The following is a 13,834-nucleotide window of genomic DNA, read 5'->3' as shown; positions in this document are numbered from 1 at the left end:
ACCAAAATATTAATTAGTATTGAAAAATGAATAGAAGTTAACAAACTGAAGTCTTAAACAGCCTGAATAGACTCCTGCTTTATTTAATTGCTTCCATTTCATTTGTGTAGTGGCACAACGTTGATGGGTTTCTCCCTCCCCTCCTGGTTACCAAGTAAAACAAAGTAGTAAGGTAGAAGGCAAAAATACTTGCCTTTTCCCTTCAACCTTCCCCAGACCTTTTGTGTTCTCTTCACTCATTCTCATCATTGTCAAGAAGTAATAAGTGTCAGACCCTCTTTTTCTCAAGTGAGTCACCTTTAGGAGAGTTGAAAACAGGATGACATCATGAGTTCAGAGGGGTCGGATGACAAACAATAGAGGGTATGTCAGGGTGCGCTGTATGGCAAACACGTTGCTTCTCTGTCATCTTGTGAAAAAGAGACTTTCAGGTGAAACCGATAGTAGAAGCTTGATACTGACTGTCTGCGAAAGGTGCTTTTCCAGCCTGCCTGCCATTAAGCTATTGGTTTACTGGTAGGTTTTGCCATGGTTGCAGAAGAATACGTTGCTGCAGTGAGTTGCTCTGTGTGTGGTAACGAGGTCACAGTGGTTTCTTTTGAGCTTCTAAAGCCTAGTTTTTAGCTAAGGCCAAAAAACCCTCATCCTTCTGTATCAAAAGAGGTATGAGCAGGAGTTTGAGGGAGGTGATTCTGCCTCTCCGCTCTGCTGTTGAGACCTCACCTGGAGTCCTGTGTCCAGTTCTGGAGTCCTCAGCACAGGAAGGACATGGGGCTGTTGGAGTGAGTCCAGAGGAGGACACGGAGATGATCGTAGCACCTCCTGTATGAGGACAGGCTGAGACAGCTGGGGTTGTTCAGCCAGGAGAACAGAAGGTTCTGAGAAGAGCAGCTTCCAGGACTGAAAGGGCCTCCAGGAAAGCTGGGGAGAGGCTCTTGATTGGGGAGGGCAGGGATAGGATGATGGGGAACGGTTTTAAGCTGCAAGCGGGGAGATTGAGATGAGATCTTCTGACCTAAACCACATTGTGATTCTATGATCTTTACTGTTTTCACATTCTACCAGCCTAGAGTTCAGGTGGTGGGTTTTCTCTCTGCTGTTTGGAGTGTGCTGCAGTTTGTGTTCTTTCCAACATGTAAACATATCGATTTATGTCCTCTTCAAATGTTTTGTTGCCTGTGTCTGAAACTGGAGCCACTGTTTTATTTGTTGTGTCGTTTGCTTTTTGTGAAATAAAAGGGCTGATAGACCAGATCCTTCCCAAATTGCAAAATGATTCCTCTTGAATTCTCTTGAAAAAGCTAATTTCTGTTTCTCCTGCCACGGCCATAGCCTTAGGCAGTACCCACAGTAATGTGTTTCCTTGGCCAGAGCAGCTGGTGTCATTAATGGACCTGGGCTGATGCAAACCACTGGAACCTTGAAGTAAACGATGGGAGGTTTTTGGCCTTAAAAATGAAATTAGTAGAGACAGTTTGGCTTTCTCTGACTTCTGCTTTTGTAAATGTTCATTAAAATGTTTTGCCTACCGTATAACCCTTTGGCTTGTTTCTGTTCCCTTGGTGTGACATTTGCATGCGCTTAATAAGAAAGTGAGGCGTGCTGAAGTACTTAGGCTGGTGAAATGTTAATTTTGTTATAGATAACAATGATAAGCTGCAGAACTGTACACCGTATCCAGCAGCTTAACCCACTTCCTAGAGCTACGATTTCCTAAGTGAGAACCGAAAAAGGAAGACAGGCTTTCCACAGCTCAGTTTCTGTGACTGAGGTCCACAGATAGACATGGGTCAATGAATTGGAAAGTCAAATTTCCAGCCGAAGAGTTTGGGAATGGATTATAGGGATGCTCAGAATGTATTTCCTGCGTGTTAAATCTTGAAGTGGTTCTGGATCCATTTTGGTACAAGTTAGTCTCTCTTTTTTTCATAGCTTACGTATGGAGAAGGAGCTGGAGGACCAGCCTTCTGAAAGGCAGCTGAGGGAACTGGGGTGGTTTAGCTGGGAGAAAAGGAGGCTGAGAGGAGACTTTATGACTATCTGAAAGAAGATTGTGATGAGTTGAATGGTGGTCTCTTCTCCCAAGTAACAAATGATAGGACAAGAGGAAATGGCCTCAGGTTGCACCAGAGGAGATTGAGATTAGATAGACTTGTGGACCTTAACACTGAGTATGAAGAAGGCAAAAGAATCCATTTAATAATTTCAGTAGTGTGTGCCATGACTGAGGTGTCTTCTGCCTTTCCATGGTTTTGATGAAGAGGTTTTTTGAATTGAACATTAAGAATTACTCCTGTCTAATTTGAGCTTTATAGGAAAGGTGAAGCTTTAGGAGCAATTTGAACAAACTTAGAAAAGCGTTTGGGCTTGGATTTCTGTGTTTAATTGGACCTTTTCCTAATGCCTACTGAGGGCTCGCTGACGAGGTACCTTAATTAACTACATGAAGGATGGGTTAGTTGCTTTTGGTGGAATAAGGATGAAAGGTGTGAGATGCTTGTTGCAGCAAGGCAGTGCAAAATACTCATTTTTTATTTGCTTATCAACAGGCATCCGTTAAACAGAGCGACAGCTAGAGATGGTTACTTGAGCGAAATTCCTACTGACTTCAATAAAATGCATTGACATTGTAAGGACTTAATAATAAGATCTTTTGAGTATTAACAGATGGTCGCTGACTGCCTGAAACAAAGTTGTTGGGGTTTTTTTGTTTTGTTGATCACCACAGGTATCTGGAAACTGAACTGACTTTGCCTTCTGGAAATCAAACCTGACTGTGAAACAAAGGGTTTTTCTTTCTTCTTCCTTTTTATTTTCTTGCTACAAATTCTTTAGAGAAAATACCGAAAGTGTAAACTGTTTTTTTCAAGTGTCTTATCCAGAGTCTTTGGTGTTCAGACCAACTTCGTGTAGCGAGGCTCGCCCTGGAGTGCTGTGCTCGAGGCAGTGTACAGAATGGACTGACACCAGCATCCCGTTACAACAGAAACCCAGCAACAGCCTAGTTGACCTGCTTGTTTGAAGTGGATTTCTGCAGTGCCAGCAGTAAGCAAGCCATGAAGGAGAGCAGTTTGTCTTTGCTGCTGCCATGGACTGCCTCAGTAGAGCCTTGACTGTTTTGAAAATGTTCCTGTTAACAGTTTTTCTTTTGTGTGTTTGTCAGCTTATATATTAGTTGCAGTTGTACTTTGCACAAACACTAATTAGACAGCCATCAACACTCAGGGCCAAAGGCTTACTAACAATGCAACTGTGATAGCAGTGTCTTAATTGGTTGAGTATAATTGTCATTAGGCAACGATAAAGACATCTGGGGCTCTGGAGAGAGATCAGCCTCCCCCTCCTCCTTTTCCCCAGATTTGTTCTGGCTATTGCTATCCAACACAGTTGAGCTCTTTCAGATGAGATCCTGTGTTTTGACCAGTTTCCTGATGTTTTTCTCCTTATGAAATCGTCTGCCTCTTCAGCACCACTTCATTAGCGTGGTGCCCATCCTCCATCTCTGCTTCCTTCCCACATGTGCTCTGCACTTCACCACCTGCTTCCCAGCCATCGCGGGACAGCAGCAGCTTTTAACCCCCAGCTCCTTCTCTTGCAGCCTTCTGCTTGCACTCATGTGCAAGGGCAGAAGGAAACGGTTCCTCTCATTATGGCTTTACTGCCAATAAAAAGTAGATGAAACGCTTTAGATTAGTGAGTAGATTTTTTTATTATAGGATATTTGTAGATAGCATATGAATTTAATTGATTTCAGTTTCTCCATTCCATTTACATTCCAAATATTGTAGCTCCATCTCAGCAAGTCTTTCATGTGTATTTTTAAAGCTTAAGCTAAATTTGCAGACTAGTTTTTACAGATGTGTACGTGTCTGTCCAGAATTACGCAACTGGCTTGTCAGGGACAAGAGATATAGTTGGAAAAATATAGTTCTTGTCTTTCTCCTGCTGCTACTTCTCATGTCCATGTACTGAGATGTGCAGCAGAACAAGAGCCAAGGAAAATGCAGATCTGTCAAAGAAGCTGAGTTCATACAATCATAGGGTGGTTTGGGTTGGAAGAGACCTTGAAGCCCCTCCAGTTCCAACCCCCTGCCATGGGCAGGGACTCCTTTCACTGGACCACGTTGCTCCAAGCCCCATCCAACCTGGCCTTGAACACCTCCAGGGATGGGGCAGTCACGACTTCTCTGGGCGACCTGGGCCAGGGCCTCCCCATCCTCACAGATGAACATTTCTTCCTAAGATCTCGTCTCGATCTCTCCTCTTTCAGCTGAAAACCATTCCCCCTTGTCCTATCTCTGCCCTCCCTGATCAAGAGCCCCTTTCGGTACTGGAAGCTGCTCAAAGGTCTCCCTGGAGACTTTCCTTCTCCAGGCTGAACAACCCTAACTCTCTCAGCCTGTCTTTGTATGGGAGGTGCTCCAGTCCTAGGATCATCTTTGTGGACTCCTCTAGACTTGCTCCAATAGATCCATGTCTATCCTGTGCTGAGGGCTCCAGAGCTGAATTCCAGGTGGGATCCCACAGTTCGTTGTGTGGAGGGTCTCTGCTGAGTGTTGGTAGTGATGTGGGCTTTTCATAGCCATCTCAATGGAAAATTCAGTAACTGGATGGGTTTGGAGGACTCTGCCTGTTCTGGGGCAGAAACTTAAATCTTGGATTCTTTCATTCAGAGCTGGTAACCCAAGCAAATTTGCATGGCTAAGTATAAGGGCTGTTGTGGTTGAAAATGAAGAGAAATAGTGAAATTATCTAGAAATAGATTCTGTACAGTGCTGCATGTTTTTTTCCCATCTATATTGATACAACAGATTTGCCAATTATCTGCAATAAAGCAGCCTTTTTATTTTTTTTACAACAAGGCAATGCTTTAATAGTTTAAAAGCCTTTTGTTGTGGTTACAAATTGAAAGTGTGTTGCTCTTTACAACAACATTAAAAGCGAGGAATTGAACCATTAAATTTTTTAGTTCTGAATTGGCTTTATCAGTGTTTGAAGCTCTTCCAGTTCAGTTCTGGTACAGTCCCAGTGTATTCTGGAAGTGGGCACGCCGTGGTGGTGGCCAGCGGAGTGTGTTGTCAGCTGAGGAGATGGTTTATATCTCCCATTTCCCCATGCTGGTTCCCTGCCCAAACCTGGACCTCCTCTTATGTTTCTAGCAAGGTCTCTCCAAGTCCTTTCGCTTTGCTGCATGCGACTGAGATGCTGTCGTGCTGCATCTGTGAGTGGTGGTGCTGAGTGAGAAACTGGGGTAGAAGGGATCCAGGGAGGGATGGGGACAAAGATAACTTGCAAGCCTACTCCCTCCTGTTCCTGACAAACATAAAACTCTTGTCCTATCTTGCAGTGCCGTGGTGGGATTTCTGCACAGATGCAAATGAAGGTTGGGTTTAATGGGTGCTTGCAGGGTTCTGCTAGCACACATGGTGCTCTCATTTTATGACAGGACTGAAAGGAGCGCTGTGGCCAGGATCCTCATATGCTTTCTTCTGTAGTATCTGTACCATTGATTGTGGACTAATCCAGACTGCTTGTTCAGTCCAAAGTGAAATGTTATGCTCTGCTTTAGGGAATCTTCTTTTTCCCTCTTTCCTTTTTAAATAGTGCTGCTACAAATTGGGAATGAGAGCAGGATTCATAGAGGATCTGGCCCTCATTTGCAGGAGAAGACAGAAGTGCATTCCCACCCCATTCTCTCATTTTCTTCTTTCTGACCATGCCAGGTGTTTAAGAGGAAGTCTGGTGACAAGGACACGGTTCTCCTCTTCCAGTTCAATGCTGAAAATTGATGTGCTTCTCTTTCTGCTAAGACAGGCACTTCAGTTAGTTGTATACAGGGGAGCATTTTCTCTCAGACATTGAAGTAACCTGCCCCTGTGTACCTGTTGCCCAGTTGTTTAAGACTCCCCAAAGACTGGGGCAACCCGAGTTGAAGTTGCAACACCATCTAAGCCTGTATTAAGTGCCTTCCTTCATCTCCTTTGAAAATACCTGTTGTCTTGTTGTCCTCAGGCATACAGGACAGTGAGATTTTTGACCTGTAGACCTTTAAGGCTTCTTAGAATCCTTCTTTTGAACTATTTTCCTCCCAAAAGTCAGGATATAACAACAAAGCTGACAGAGCAGGAAGCATCCTTCATTTTCCAACAGAATCCAGGTCTTGGATATGACAAAGACATCTGAGACTGATGGTGCTAAGTACCACAGTTCTGTCGGAATTACCTTGAATAATTATTGAACTGTTCATAATGGCTTGAACTGCGCTCTTTAACCAGTTGCAGAGGGAGCTTCTCCTTTGCCTGCAGTGTTTTTTTCTTTAGCAGTATGTTGTGTTCCATGGCGTAGATGGCACAGAACAGTTTCTGCATTGCTGTGTAACAGCTTTCACTCACTTAGATATATTCAGGATTTTCTGAGAAGTTTAGTTCTGGGTTTTTTTCTCTTTAGCAAACTCTATTTTGATGTTAAACAGTTTTTACAATGTTTCACTGAGAGCCTTCTGCCATGAAGACGGCATTGCCTTCTAAAGACAACACTGAATTGTATTAACAAATTGATTAGTCTTCAGCGATGTGGGCAAATCTGATCCATTGATGAGGCATTAAGAAGTTCCTTTCAATGAAGAGCAGTAGGCTGGGTGCATGTATGCGTGTGAGTGCTTGTATATATGTACATAAATACTTTGATTAAACAGCAGTTCCTTGGCCCAACCACAGTCACAGATTTTTAAAGACCGAAAGGAAAGAGTTTGAAGTTTTGCCATGCTGTAATTTAGATTTGTTACTGATTACCCTTTTTCTCTAGAGCCCAGCTCTCCTTGCATCCTCTCTGTAAAGCTAATATCGATACGTGGGGTAGCCTGTGGCAGCTCAGTCGTGTTGTTCTTGTAGTTCCAGTTTGCCTGCCTGTCTTAGTAGACTTTATGCTGCGTTCCGTAAATGAGAATATGATGAACAGCGTTGACAGGCTTGTACATAGAGGGTAAACAGGAGAATCTGTCTAGGTGGTGTAAAAGGTGTTCAGTTTTAAGATGCTTCTTGTTTCTTCTTCCCTTCCCCTGCATCTACCTTTTCTCAGATGCTTTAGGGTTGAATAATAGCCTTCTCTTCCAGATACACATCAGGAGAAGTGAGGTTGTGGGATGCTCGCACCTGGGATTACACAGCCCCCATCCTGGAACCAGCACACAGTCCTGGGGATGCTGGACCTCAGCCACATGTCTCCTTTGTGAGGATAAACAGCTCTCTGGCTGTAGCAGCTTATGAGGATGGTAAGTAACCACAACTCTCCTCCCTATTTGAAAAAAAACAAGGCTTTACAAAAATGAAGCAGCTGTGCTCAGCTTTTTGTGTGCCTGTAATCCTGTGTATACACACACACGCACACACTTGCTTTTATGTGAGAAAGTTGGCCAATAACCCTAAATGCATTAGGAGGCATTGGAACATAGCACCCATTAAAACTAATGTTTAATTCCTACTGGAACTGCTGCACAAAGCTTGAGTGCCAGGCTGTAGTCCAGCCAAACTATCTTAAGCAAATAACTTGTTTTGCTATAAAAATATTAAATATTCTTCCACCAGCCTTCTCCTCTGTCCAAAACTCCCTTGGGGTGCTGTGAGGCTTTGTTGTGGGAATACTGGTAAACTTGCATGTCTGATTAATCCACATCCTCTCTGGCTCTTGGCATGGGGTGTGGATGCACATTGTCTTAACTGAAGTATCTGTTTGCAATGGTGGGATATTATGTGCTTTGATAGAGAGAAATAAAAACTGTGAGCTAATACTTAATGAAACTGTAATAAAATCTTGGTTATATGCATTGTTTTGAATAGGCTTAAATGTTTATTTAACGGGCAACAAGAGCTAGAGGCCAACTGTACATCTACTGGATGTGGAAGTGGCAATTAAAGAAGACAGGTTGGAACAGTACTAGCCAGTTGGGGTCCTAGGCTGAGTTGCTCAGGGAGAGCTCAACTCCTATCATCTTTCTTTAAAATGTTTGATTTCTCACTTAAAAACCTCCTCTTGGCTATGAGTATAGAGTATTTTTAACGTTAGTGAGCTTTGTACGCATACTATCTTTGATCCTGGCATTTCTGCCTGTGAAAGCAAAACCAGGGATGGGTAATCCAAACAAAACCTTGAATCCATATATTTTATTTTAGAAGTAAATTAAATGCTTTAAATGGGAAAACAACTATTCTTAAGACATCAATGTCCTTAGCTGTTTTTCTAGCCTGGAAACTGGAATTGATCATGCTGGAATGGTTTTCAGTGGCTAGAAATTCTTGATAGCAACAACTTCCGACATCAACAAGTCTGGTGTTACAGTAATATTATTTACTCAAGTCACAGGAAATTATAACACAGTGAGAATTCTAAGTGTTGGCTTTTTGTCCAGTGTACCAAACGATGACTAGCAGAGGTTCTTTGTTTTCTAGCCTTCCACTGACTCATCTATTAATTTGTCTGCATTTTTTCATGTCATGTTGCTTGTCGTCAGCCCTGTGAGTGCTGTGACTGCACTGGTTTGCATAAAGCTTGCCACCTTTTATTCTTTTGGGTCAAAATTTTCATGGGCTCTGTGATATGGCAGTTATTCTGTTTCGAGAAGCCTGGCCGGAATAGATTAGTTTCTGTGTGAACAGGGAATTGCAGAGATGGATTTTCAGAAATGTTTACTGACTGGAATCTGAAAGCGTATGTTTTATTTAGTGTGGTAGAGAGAATTATTTAAACTTGGGGGGGACAGCTTTGAAGATAATGTATTTGATTGTTCTTTGTTGTACTTTTCCAGTTCCCTTTTTCTCTTTGTTTGTAAGTTTGACTAACACAGAGAAACCATCTGCTAGTGTTGGAGGTGGTGCTGTCAGGCAAAGAGTCTAGACTTCTCTGTCGAATCCCTGGCTAGCAGACTCGTTCAGATAACATCAGTTTCTCCCAGTTCAACAGAGCTCACGCAGCGATGTCCTTGGCATCCGATCACAGGGAAGAACTAACAGGCAGATTCTGCTCGTGCCGTGCCTGCCTTGCAGCACTGCTTTGCTGGTTTGGTAGTAGCCAACGCTTCCCAAGGCATATGAAGTGTAGGAAGGAGAAAGATTTGTCTTACTGGGATGCCTGCATCCAAAGTGAGTTGTAACTCCAGGAAGGCACTGAAGAAAAATTGAATTGTGACTTCTGGTGAATGTTTCTGATGATGTCAGCCTCTGAGAAGCAAACCGCAAGGAGAGGAAAATGAGAGAAAAATGTATGGGGAGAAAATGAAGTTCCCTCTGCCCATGCCAACGCTCAGTGGGGGCACTGTATGTACACCTGGGGCAACGGGACTTGGCAACTTGATCCACAGTTGTGATTTTTGAATTCCGACCCACTGGCCTCATATTTCTTCTGCCTTGTTTCCTATTGTCAGCACTGGCAGTCGTCCAGTTTGATTTTACCACTAATTGTGTTGCATGTTACCGAACTGAAATGAATCAAATCAAAATGCTTTTCCTGGAGCATTAGATAAAGCAGGCGAGGGTTCTGGGTAATGAGCAGATGCTGCTAATGCAGGGACAGTGGAGGCCTTGCCAGGACTCCATCTGCTCCATGCTTGCCTGACTTTGGCTGTGAGCCACAGCTTTTGGGAAACAGCGGTCTACTTTAGCCATCACCCCCCCTGCCTTCCAGAGTCTCATAGTTTGACTTGAAAACAATGTGCTGCTGCAGGAGAACATACTTCTTCTTTCAGTGCTGTGCTTCATACATGTGTAGGCATGGTGGGAGATGCTGTGCTTTCCCCGTCCATGGAAGACCCTTGAGACCTATTGAGAGGAGTTAGTGGAACCTCACAGGCTGTGGAGAAGCAACTTGGAGCAAAGGAAGGTGGTTTCTGCAGGGGTCAGAAGTGCTCCTGCTTGTTGGCAGGCTCCAGGAAGGGCTTTTTGGCAGCGCTACTTTCTGGGACTGGAAATCTGCTGTCTTGTCCATTCTGGTGCCCTTAAAGCTGCTTGTGGGTGTTGTCCCTTCTGTCCCCTCCTTGCAAAGACAGAAGTGGAGTAACGTGGTTGGAGCCTTCCTCTAAGCGCCAGGATACTTGGTAAGACAGTAAGAGCAGGGAGGCAGGTTGCCTTGAATAAAGGAAACCGCTTGTAGCGTGTGGTAGCGTATTTATTCCCATCAGGTACATACAGGCAGCTGTGGATGCAAAACTCTTGGGTAAGTGGCGTGTGATTGCACATCACAGTCAGGGAAGTCTGTATTTCATTCCAAACCTGGGGACTCAAGAGGCAGAGTTTCTCATCTGTTCTTTTTCTGAGGGCCTGTGCACAGGGATGGTGTCATTGGGGAATCTCTGTGAGAGTGGTGTGGTGAAACCTACAATGTTTGTTGGAAACCAGTGTGGTAATGATAATGGAAAGGCAGGATTCTTATGACTGAGGTCTTATGCCCCGCTCTGGAGGTGTTTAAGGCCAGGTTGGATGGGCCTTGGGGCAACGTGATCCGGTGGGAGGTGTCTCTGCCTGTGGCAGGGGCTGGAACTGGGTGGGCTTTAAGGTTCCTTTGACCGATCCATTCCATGATTCTGTGATATGATGATACGGTTACTAAAATCAGAGTACAGTCAGGGTCAGCAGTCTGCTGTGTACAGCACAATAGAGTCATAGTTAGGTGTTATCCAAATACCTTCCAGTCTAGAGTGGATTGCAGTAAATGGACCTTTCATCAGGCCACATTTCAGCAGTGTGTCGGGTTAGAAGTCGCAAACCTAAATTCCTTGTACAATCTGGGCTGAAGTGGTAAACAAGATGTCCAGGACAGTTATGGTAATGTCAAGTGTCAGCAGTTATACCATCTTCATCAGCTTCTTGCTCTTAACTCGTTACCTTGGGCCAAGGTCAACTAAAAGCAAGCTGTAAAGTTGCTCTGAGGAGTTATTGTTAGAGTTCAATTGAAATGATCACAATTGTGGTGCGGATCTCAGCATGCTGTGAAAGTATTGCGTATAATTTTGATTTAATGACTTCTAACGCTTTTTAAGATTACAGTATTCACAAAAAAAATAAGATACTTTGTGCTTACAACCTCAACTTCACCTTAGCCAAGATATTGCTTTGGAAATGAAGTGCTGGTCGCTGCTGGAGGCAGGAAGATAGACTATGTAAAGTAGTGATCTCATCTGCACTGGTAAATCTTATGCCTGATTCTTTTTATGTTGCCATACTAATAACTTTAACTGTAATGGTGGCTTGTTTTACACTTACACAAACATGATTGACTGTTACAAAGGTTTGCACGCTAATAAATACATTTTACAATCAAATACAGAATGTTGTCAGTAGCATTTTTAGACCTAGTAGTAGCTTTAACTATTGATAAATACAGTGGAGCGTTTGCTTTTTCTGTGTACAACATGGTAATGGTTTCCAGCTGTCCTGCATGAATGCACATGCCTGCTTGGACAATAGTGCATTTCCACAGAATCATAGACTGACCTGTGTTGTCAGGGACCCACTAGGATCATCGAGTCCAAGTCCTGTCCCTGCACAGGACAACCCCAACATTCACGTGTGCCTGAAGGCATTGTCCAAATGCTGCTGGAATATTGTCAGGTTTGGCACTGTGACAGCTTCCCTGAAGAGCTGTTCTGGTGCTCCACCACCCTCTGGGTGAGGAACCTTTCCCTAATGTCCAACCTGACCCTCCCCTGGAGTATCTTCCTGCCATTCCTTGCATGCAGTGAGGAAGGCTTCTATATGGCAGCAAGAATAAGATGCTGGAGGACGTACATACAGAATAGTTCACTCTTTTTGAGGGGCGGAGAAGCAGGGGGATGAGCGGTCCTCTTGTGAGCAAATACTTGTTCATCCTAATGAAAGAAAACAGTATTTCTCTTGCTTTTTGTTTTCCTTTTCAGCTCCTTTTTATTCCTTATGTTGTGTATCTTCACTAAACGGATGTTAACTTGTTAACTAGGGGTGTTTTCACACCATATTGGGCATCAGGTGATGCATATACTGTGTTTGCCTGATAAAATTTCTTAGATGTTTTGGACAGATTTTGCTCAGAACATCTGGTAAAAAAAAATAAAGTCCCTGTCTCAGATTGATAGTACTGTTGCATGAGCCATTTTCACTGTTTTGTCTTTTTGTGATGTTTGAGAAGCAATAATAGTAGTGGCTGCATTGCTCAAATTTAGAGAGCAGACAACTCTGAATATGGGGTTTCCCAGTTTGCCTGCACGGCCAGAAGAGGGTTCTTTGCGTTGCATGTGTTCTGGTATTTTGCAGAACTCTAATAGACTCTGTTAAAACCACTGCAATGCTCGTCAGGGGTGTGTAAACGAGAGGCTTCACCGAAAGCAAACCAGGTTCCCTTTTCTTCTTTGGAAATGTTGTTTTTAGTTGGGATAAATGTTCTGCAAGAAAGGCTGAAACTTCTCCTGCCCAGAGGAGCTTGGCAGCAGTGTTCAGCACCTGATGGAAATGTCCAATTCTGACTTCCCTGATCTGGTATCGCTGCAATAATTTATCAGTGATGTGTGTTTACATGCTTAAATCAGCTCTCTGGGAGGTGAGCTGTCACCCATTCCCTTTGTTTTAGTCTGGAGCCGAGGACTCGCTGTGAAGGCACCGAAGTGCGGCTGCTCAGCCTTTGCGTGGGGCAGCCCGGGCTGCACAGGGAATTGGAGCCCGTGCTGTCCATTTGTATTTGTTAACTTGCTTTAGGCTTAAGTGCGTGTGATGTGAGCAATGTTCTGTTTCTCAAAACCAGTTCATCAGTTATTTACCTTTCAAGCAATTAACATAATTACCATTATGCTAAGAAGTAATTTTGGGAAGTTCTGCTCTGAGCCCTTATGACTCCATCGGGACAGTTTTAGTCAGGACTTATCTTTTTGATGGAAGCCTAATTGCAGTTTTGGCTTTGTGTAAACAAACAGAGGCAGCTAATTGTTTAGGCAAATAGCAGATTAATTTAAATATGCATCCCTAATAAAACTAAAATGGTCCCCATTATGGTACTCATTCCCATGGCGAGGAATATAAATATTCAGTGGGAGTGCCATTAGACAGGGATCTTAAGGATTATCTGCATTATTTCACGTTGGTAGCACTTTCCAGATACCAAATAATCTTTACTAAAGCAAACATAAATCAATTTAAACTCATTTAGATACCATTTCACTATGTGCGTTTCATTACCACACTCTTGCTTCACCTCCTCTGGGACACGGGAGGAGTGTTTGCAAACTGGCATTGGTGCCCGTCCACAGCTGTCTGTCAGAGCTTTTATGTCTCCGTTTGAAGGAATAGCTATCATTAATCATTTCATCATTAGTGGTCACGCTCAAGGAGAAGGAAGGCTTCTCCAGCCCTGTCTGTCACATCTGAAGATTGCCTCGCCATTAATTCAGTGCAAAGGTGGCCCAGAAGTCTCTGATTCCGTCTGGCCCTTCTGTTCTGTAATCACTCCTGATTGCTTCAGGTTGCTCTTATTCAGATTATTGCTTTAATGTACCATGCTTTTAAAAAGAATATCAGAGATCTATGCTGGGAAAAATGCAATTGCAAATGTCTTTTGACTTAGAGTCCTGTGTTCTTTGGGATTTGTATTCTTCAGCTTTTTCAACTCTTGGATGTTTTCTGTTTTCTCAGAGTATCAGGGTTAGGAGCTTTGCTGCTGGTTGTGAATTGTTATGAATGGTGTTAAAATCTGACTGGAGTGCTGTGTGTGGAGAGCTTCAGCTTCTTCACTTCAGAGCTTCTCTATGACTTAAATTTGAATGGGGGTTCTTCCTCACTGTGCGTGTGGTGATGGAGGGCGAGTATGTGGTAGAATAAGAACC

At 43.4% G+C, this 13,834-nt stretch overlaps 1 protein-coding gene across 1 annotated transcript in view; it reads left to right on the top strand.

Moving 5' to 3' along the window:
* FBXW8 (F-box and WD repeat domain containing 8) overlaps positions 1 to 13,834 on the top strand; it is a 49,949-nt gene that overhangs the window by 14,852 nt on the left and 21,263 nt on the right. Inside the window, exon 5 of the mRNA XM_069870834.1 lies at positions 7,113 to 7,270. Within this exon, the coding sequence (XP_069726935.1) occupies positions 7,113 to 7,270 (158 nt within the window). The remainder of the gene's footprint in view (positions 1 to 7,112; positions 7,271 to 13,834) is intronic.

Source organism: Phaenicophaeus curvirostris, chromosome 17 (assembly GCF_032191515.1).
Source record: "Phaenicophaeus curvirostris isolate KB17595 chromosome 17, BPBGC_Pcur_1.0, whole genome shotgun sequence".
Lineage (NCBI taxonomy): Eukaryota > Metazoa > Chordata > Aves > Cuculiformes > Cuculidae > Phaenicophaeus > Phaenicophaeus curvirostris.
Note: the sequence above shows the minus strand (reverse complement) of the source record. Positions and strands in the feature narration are given on the sequence as shown.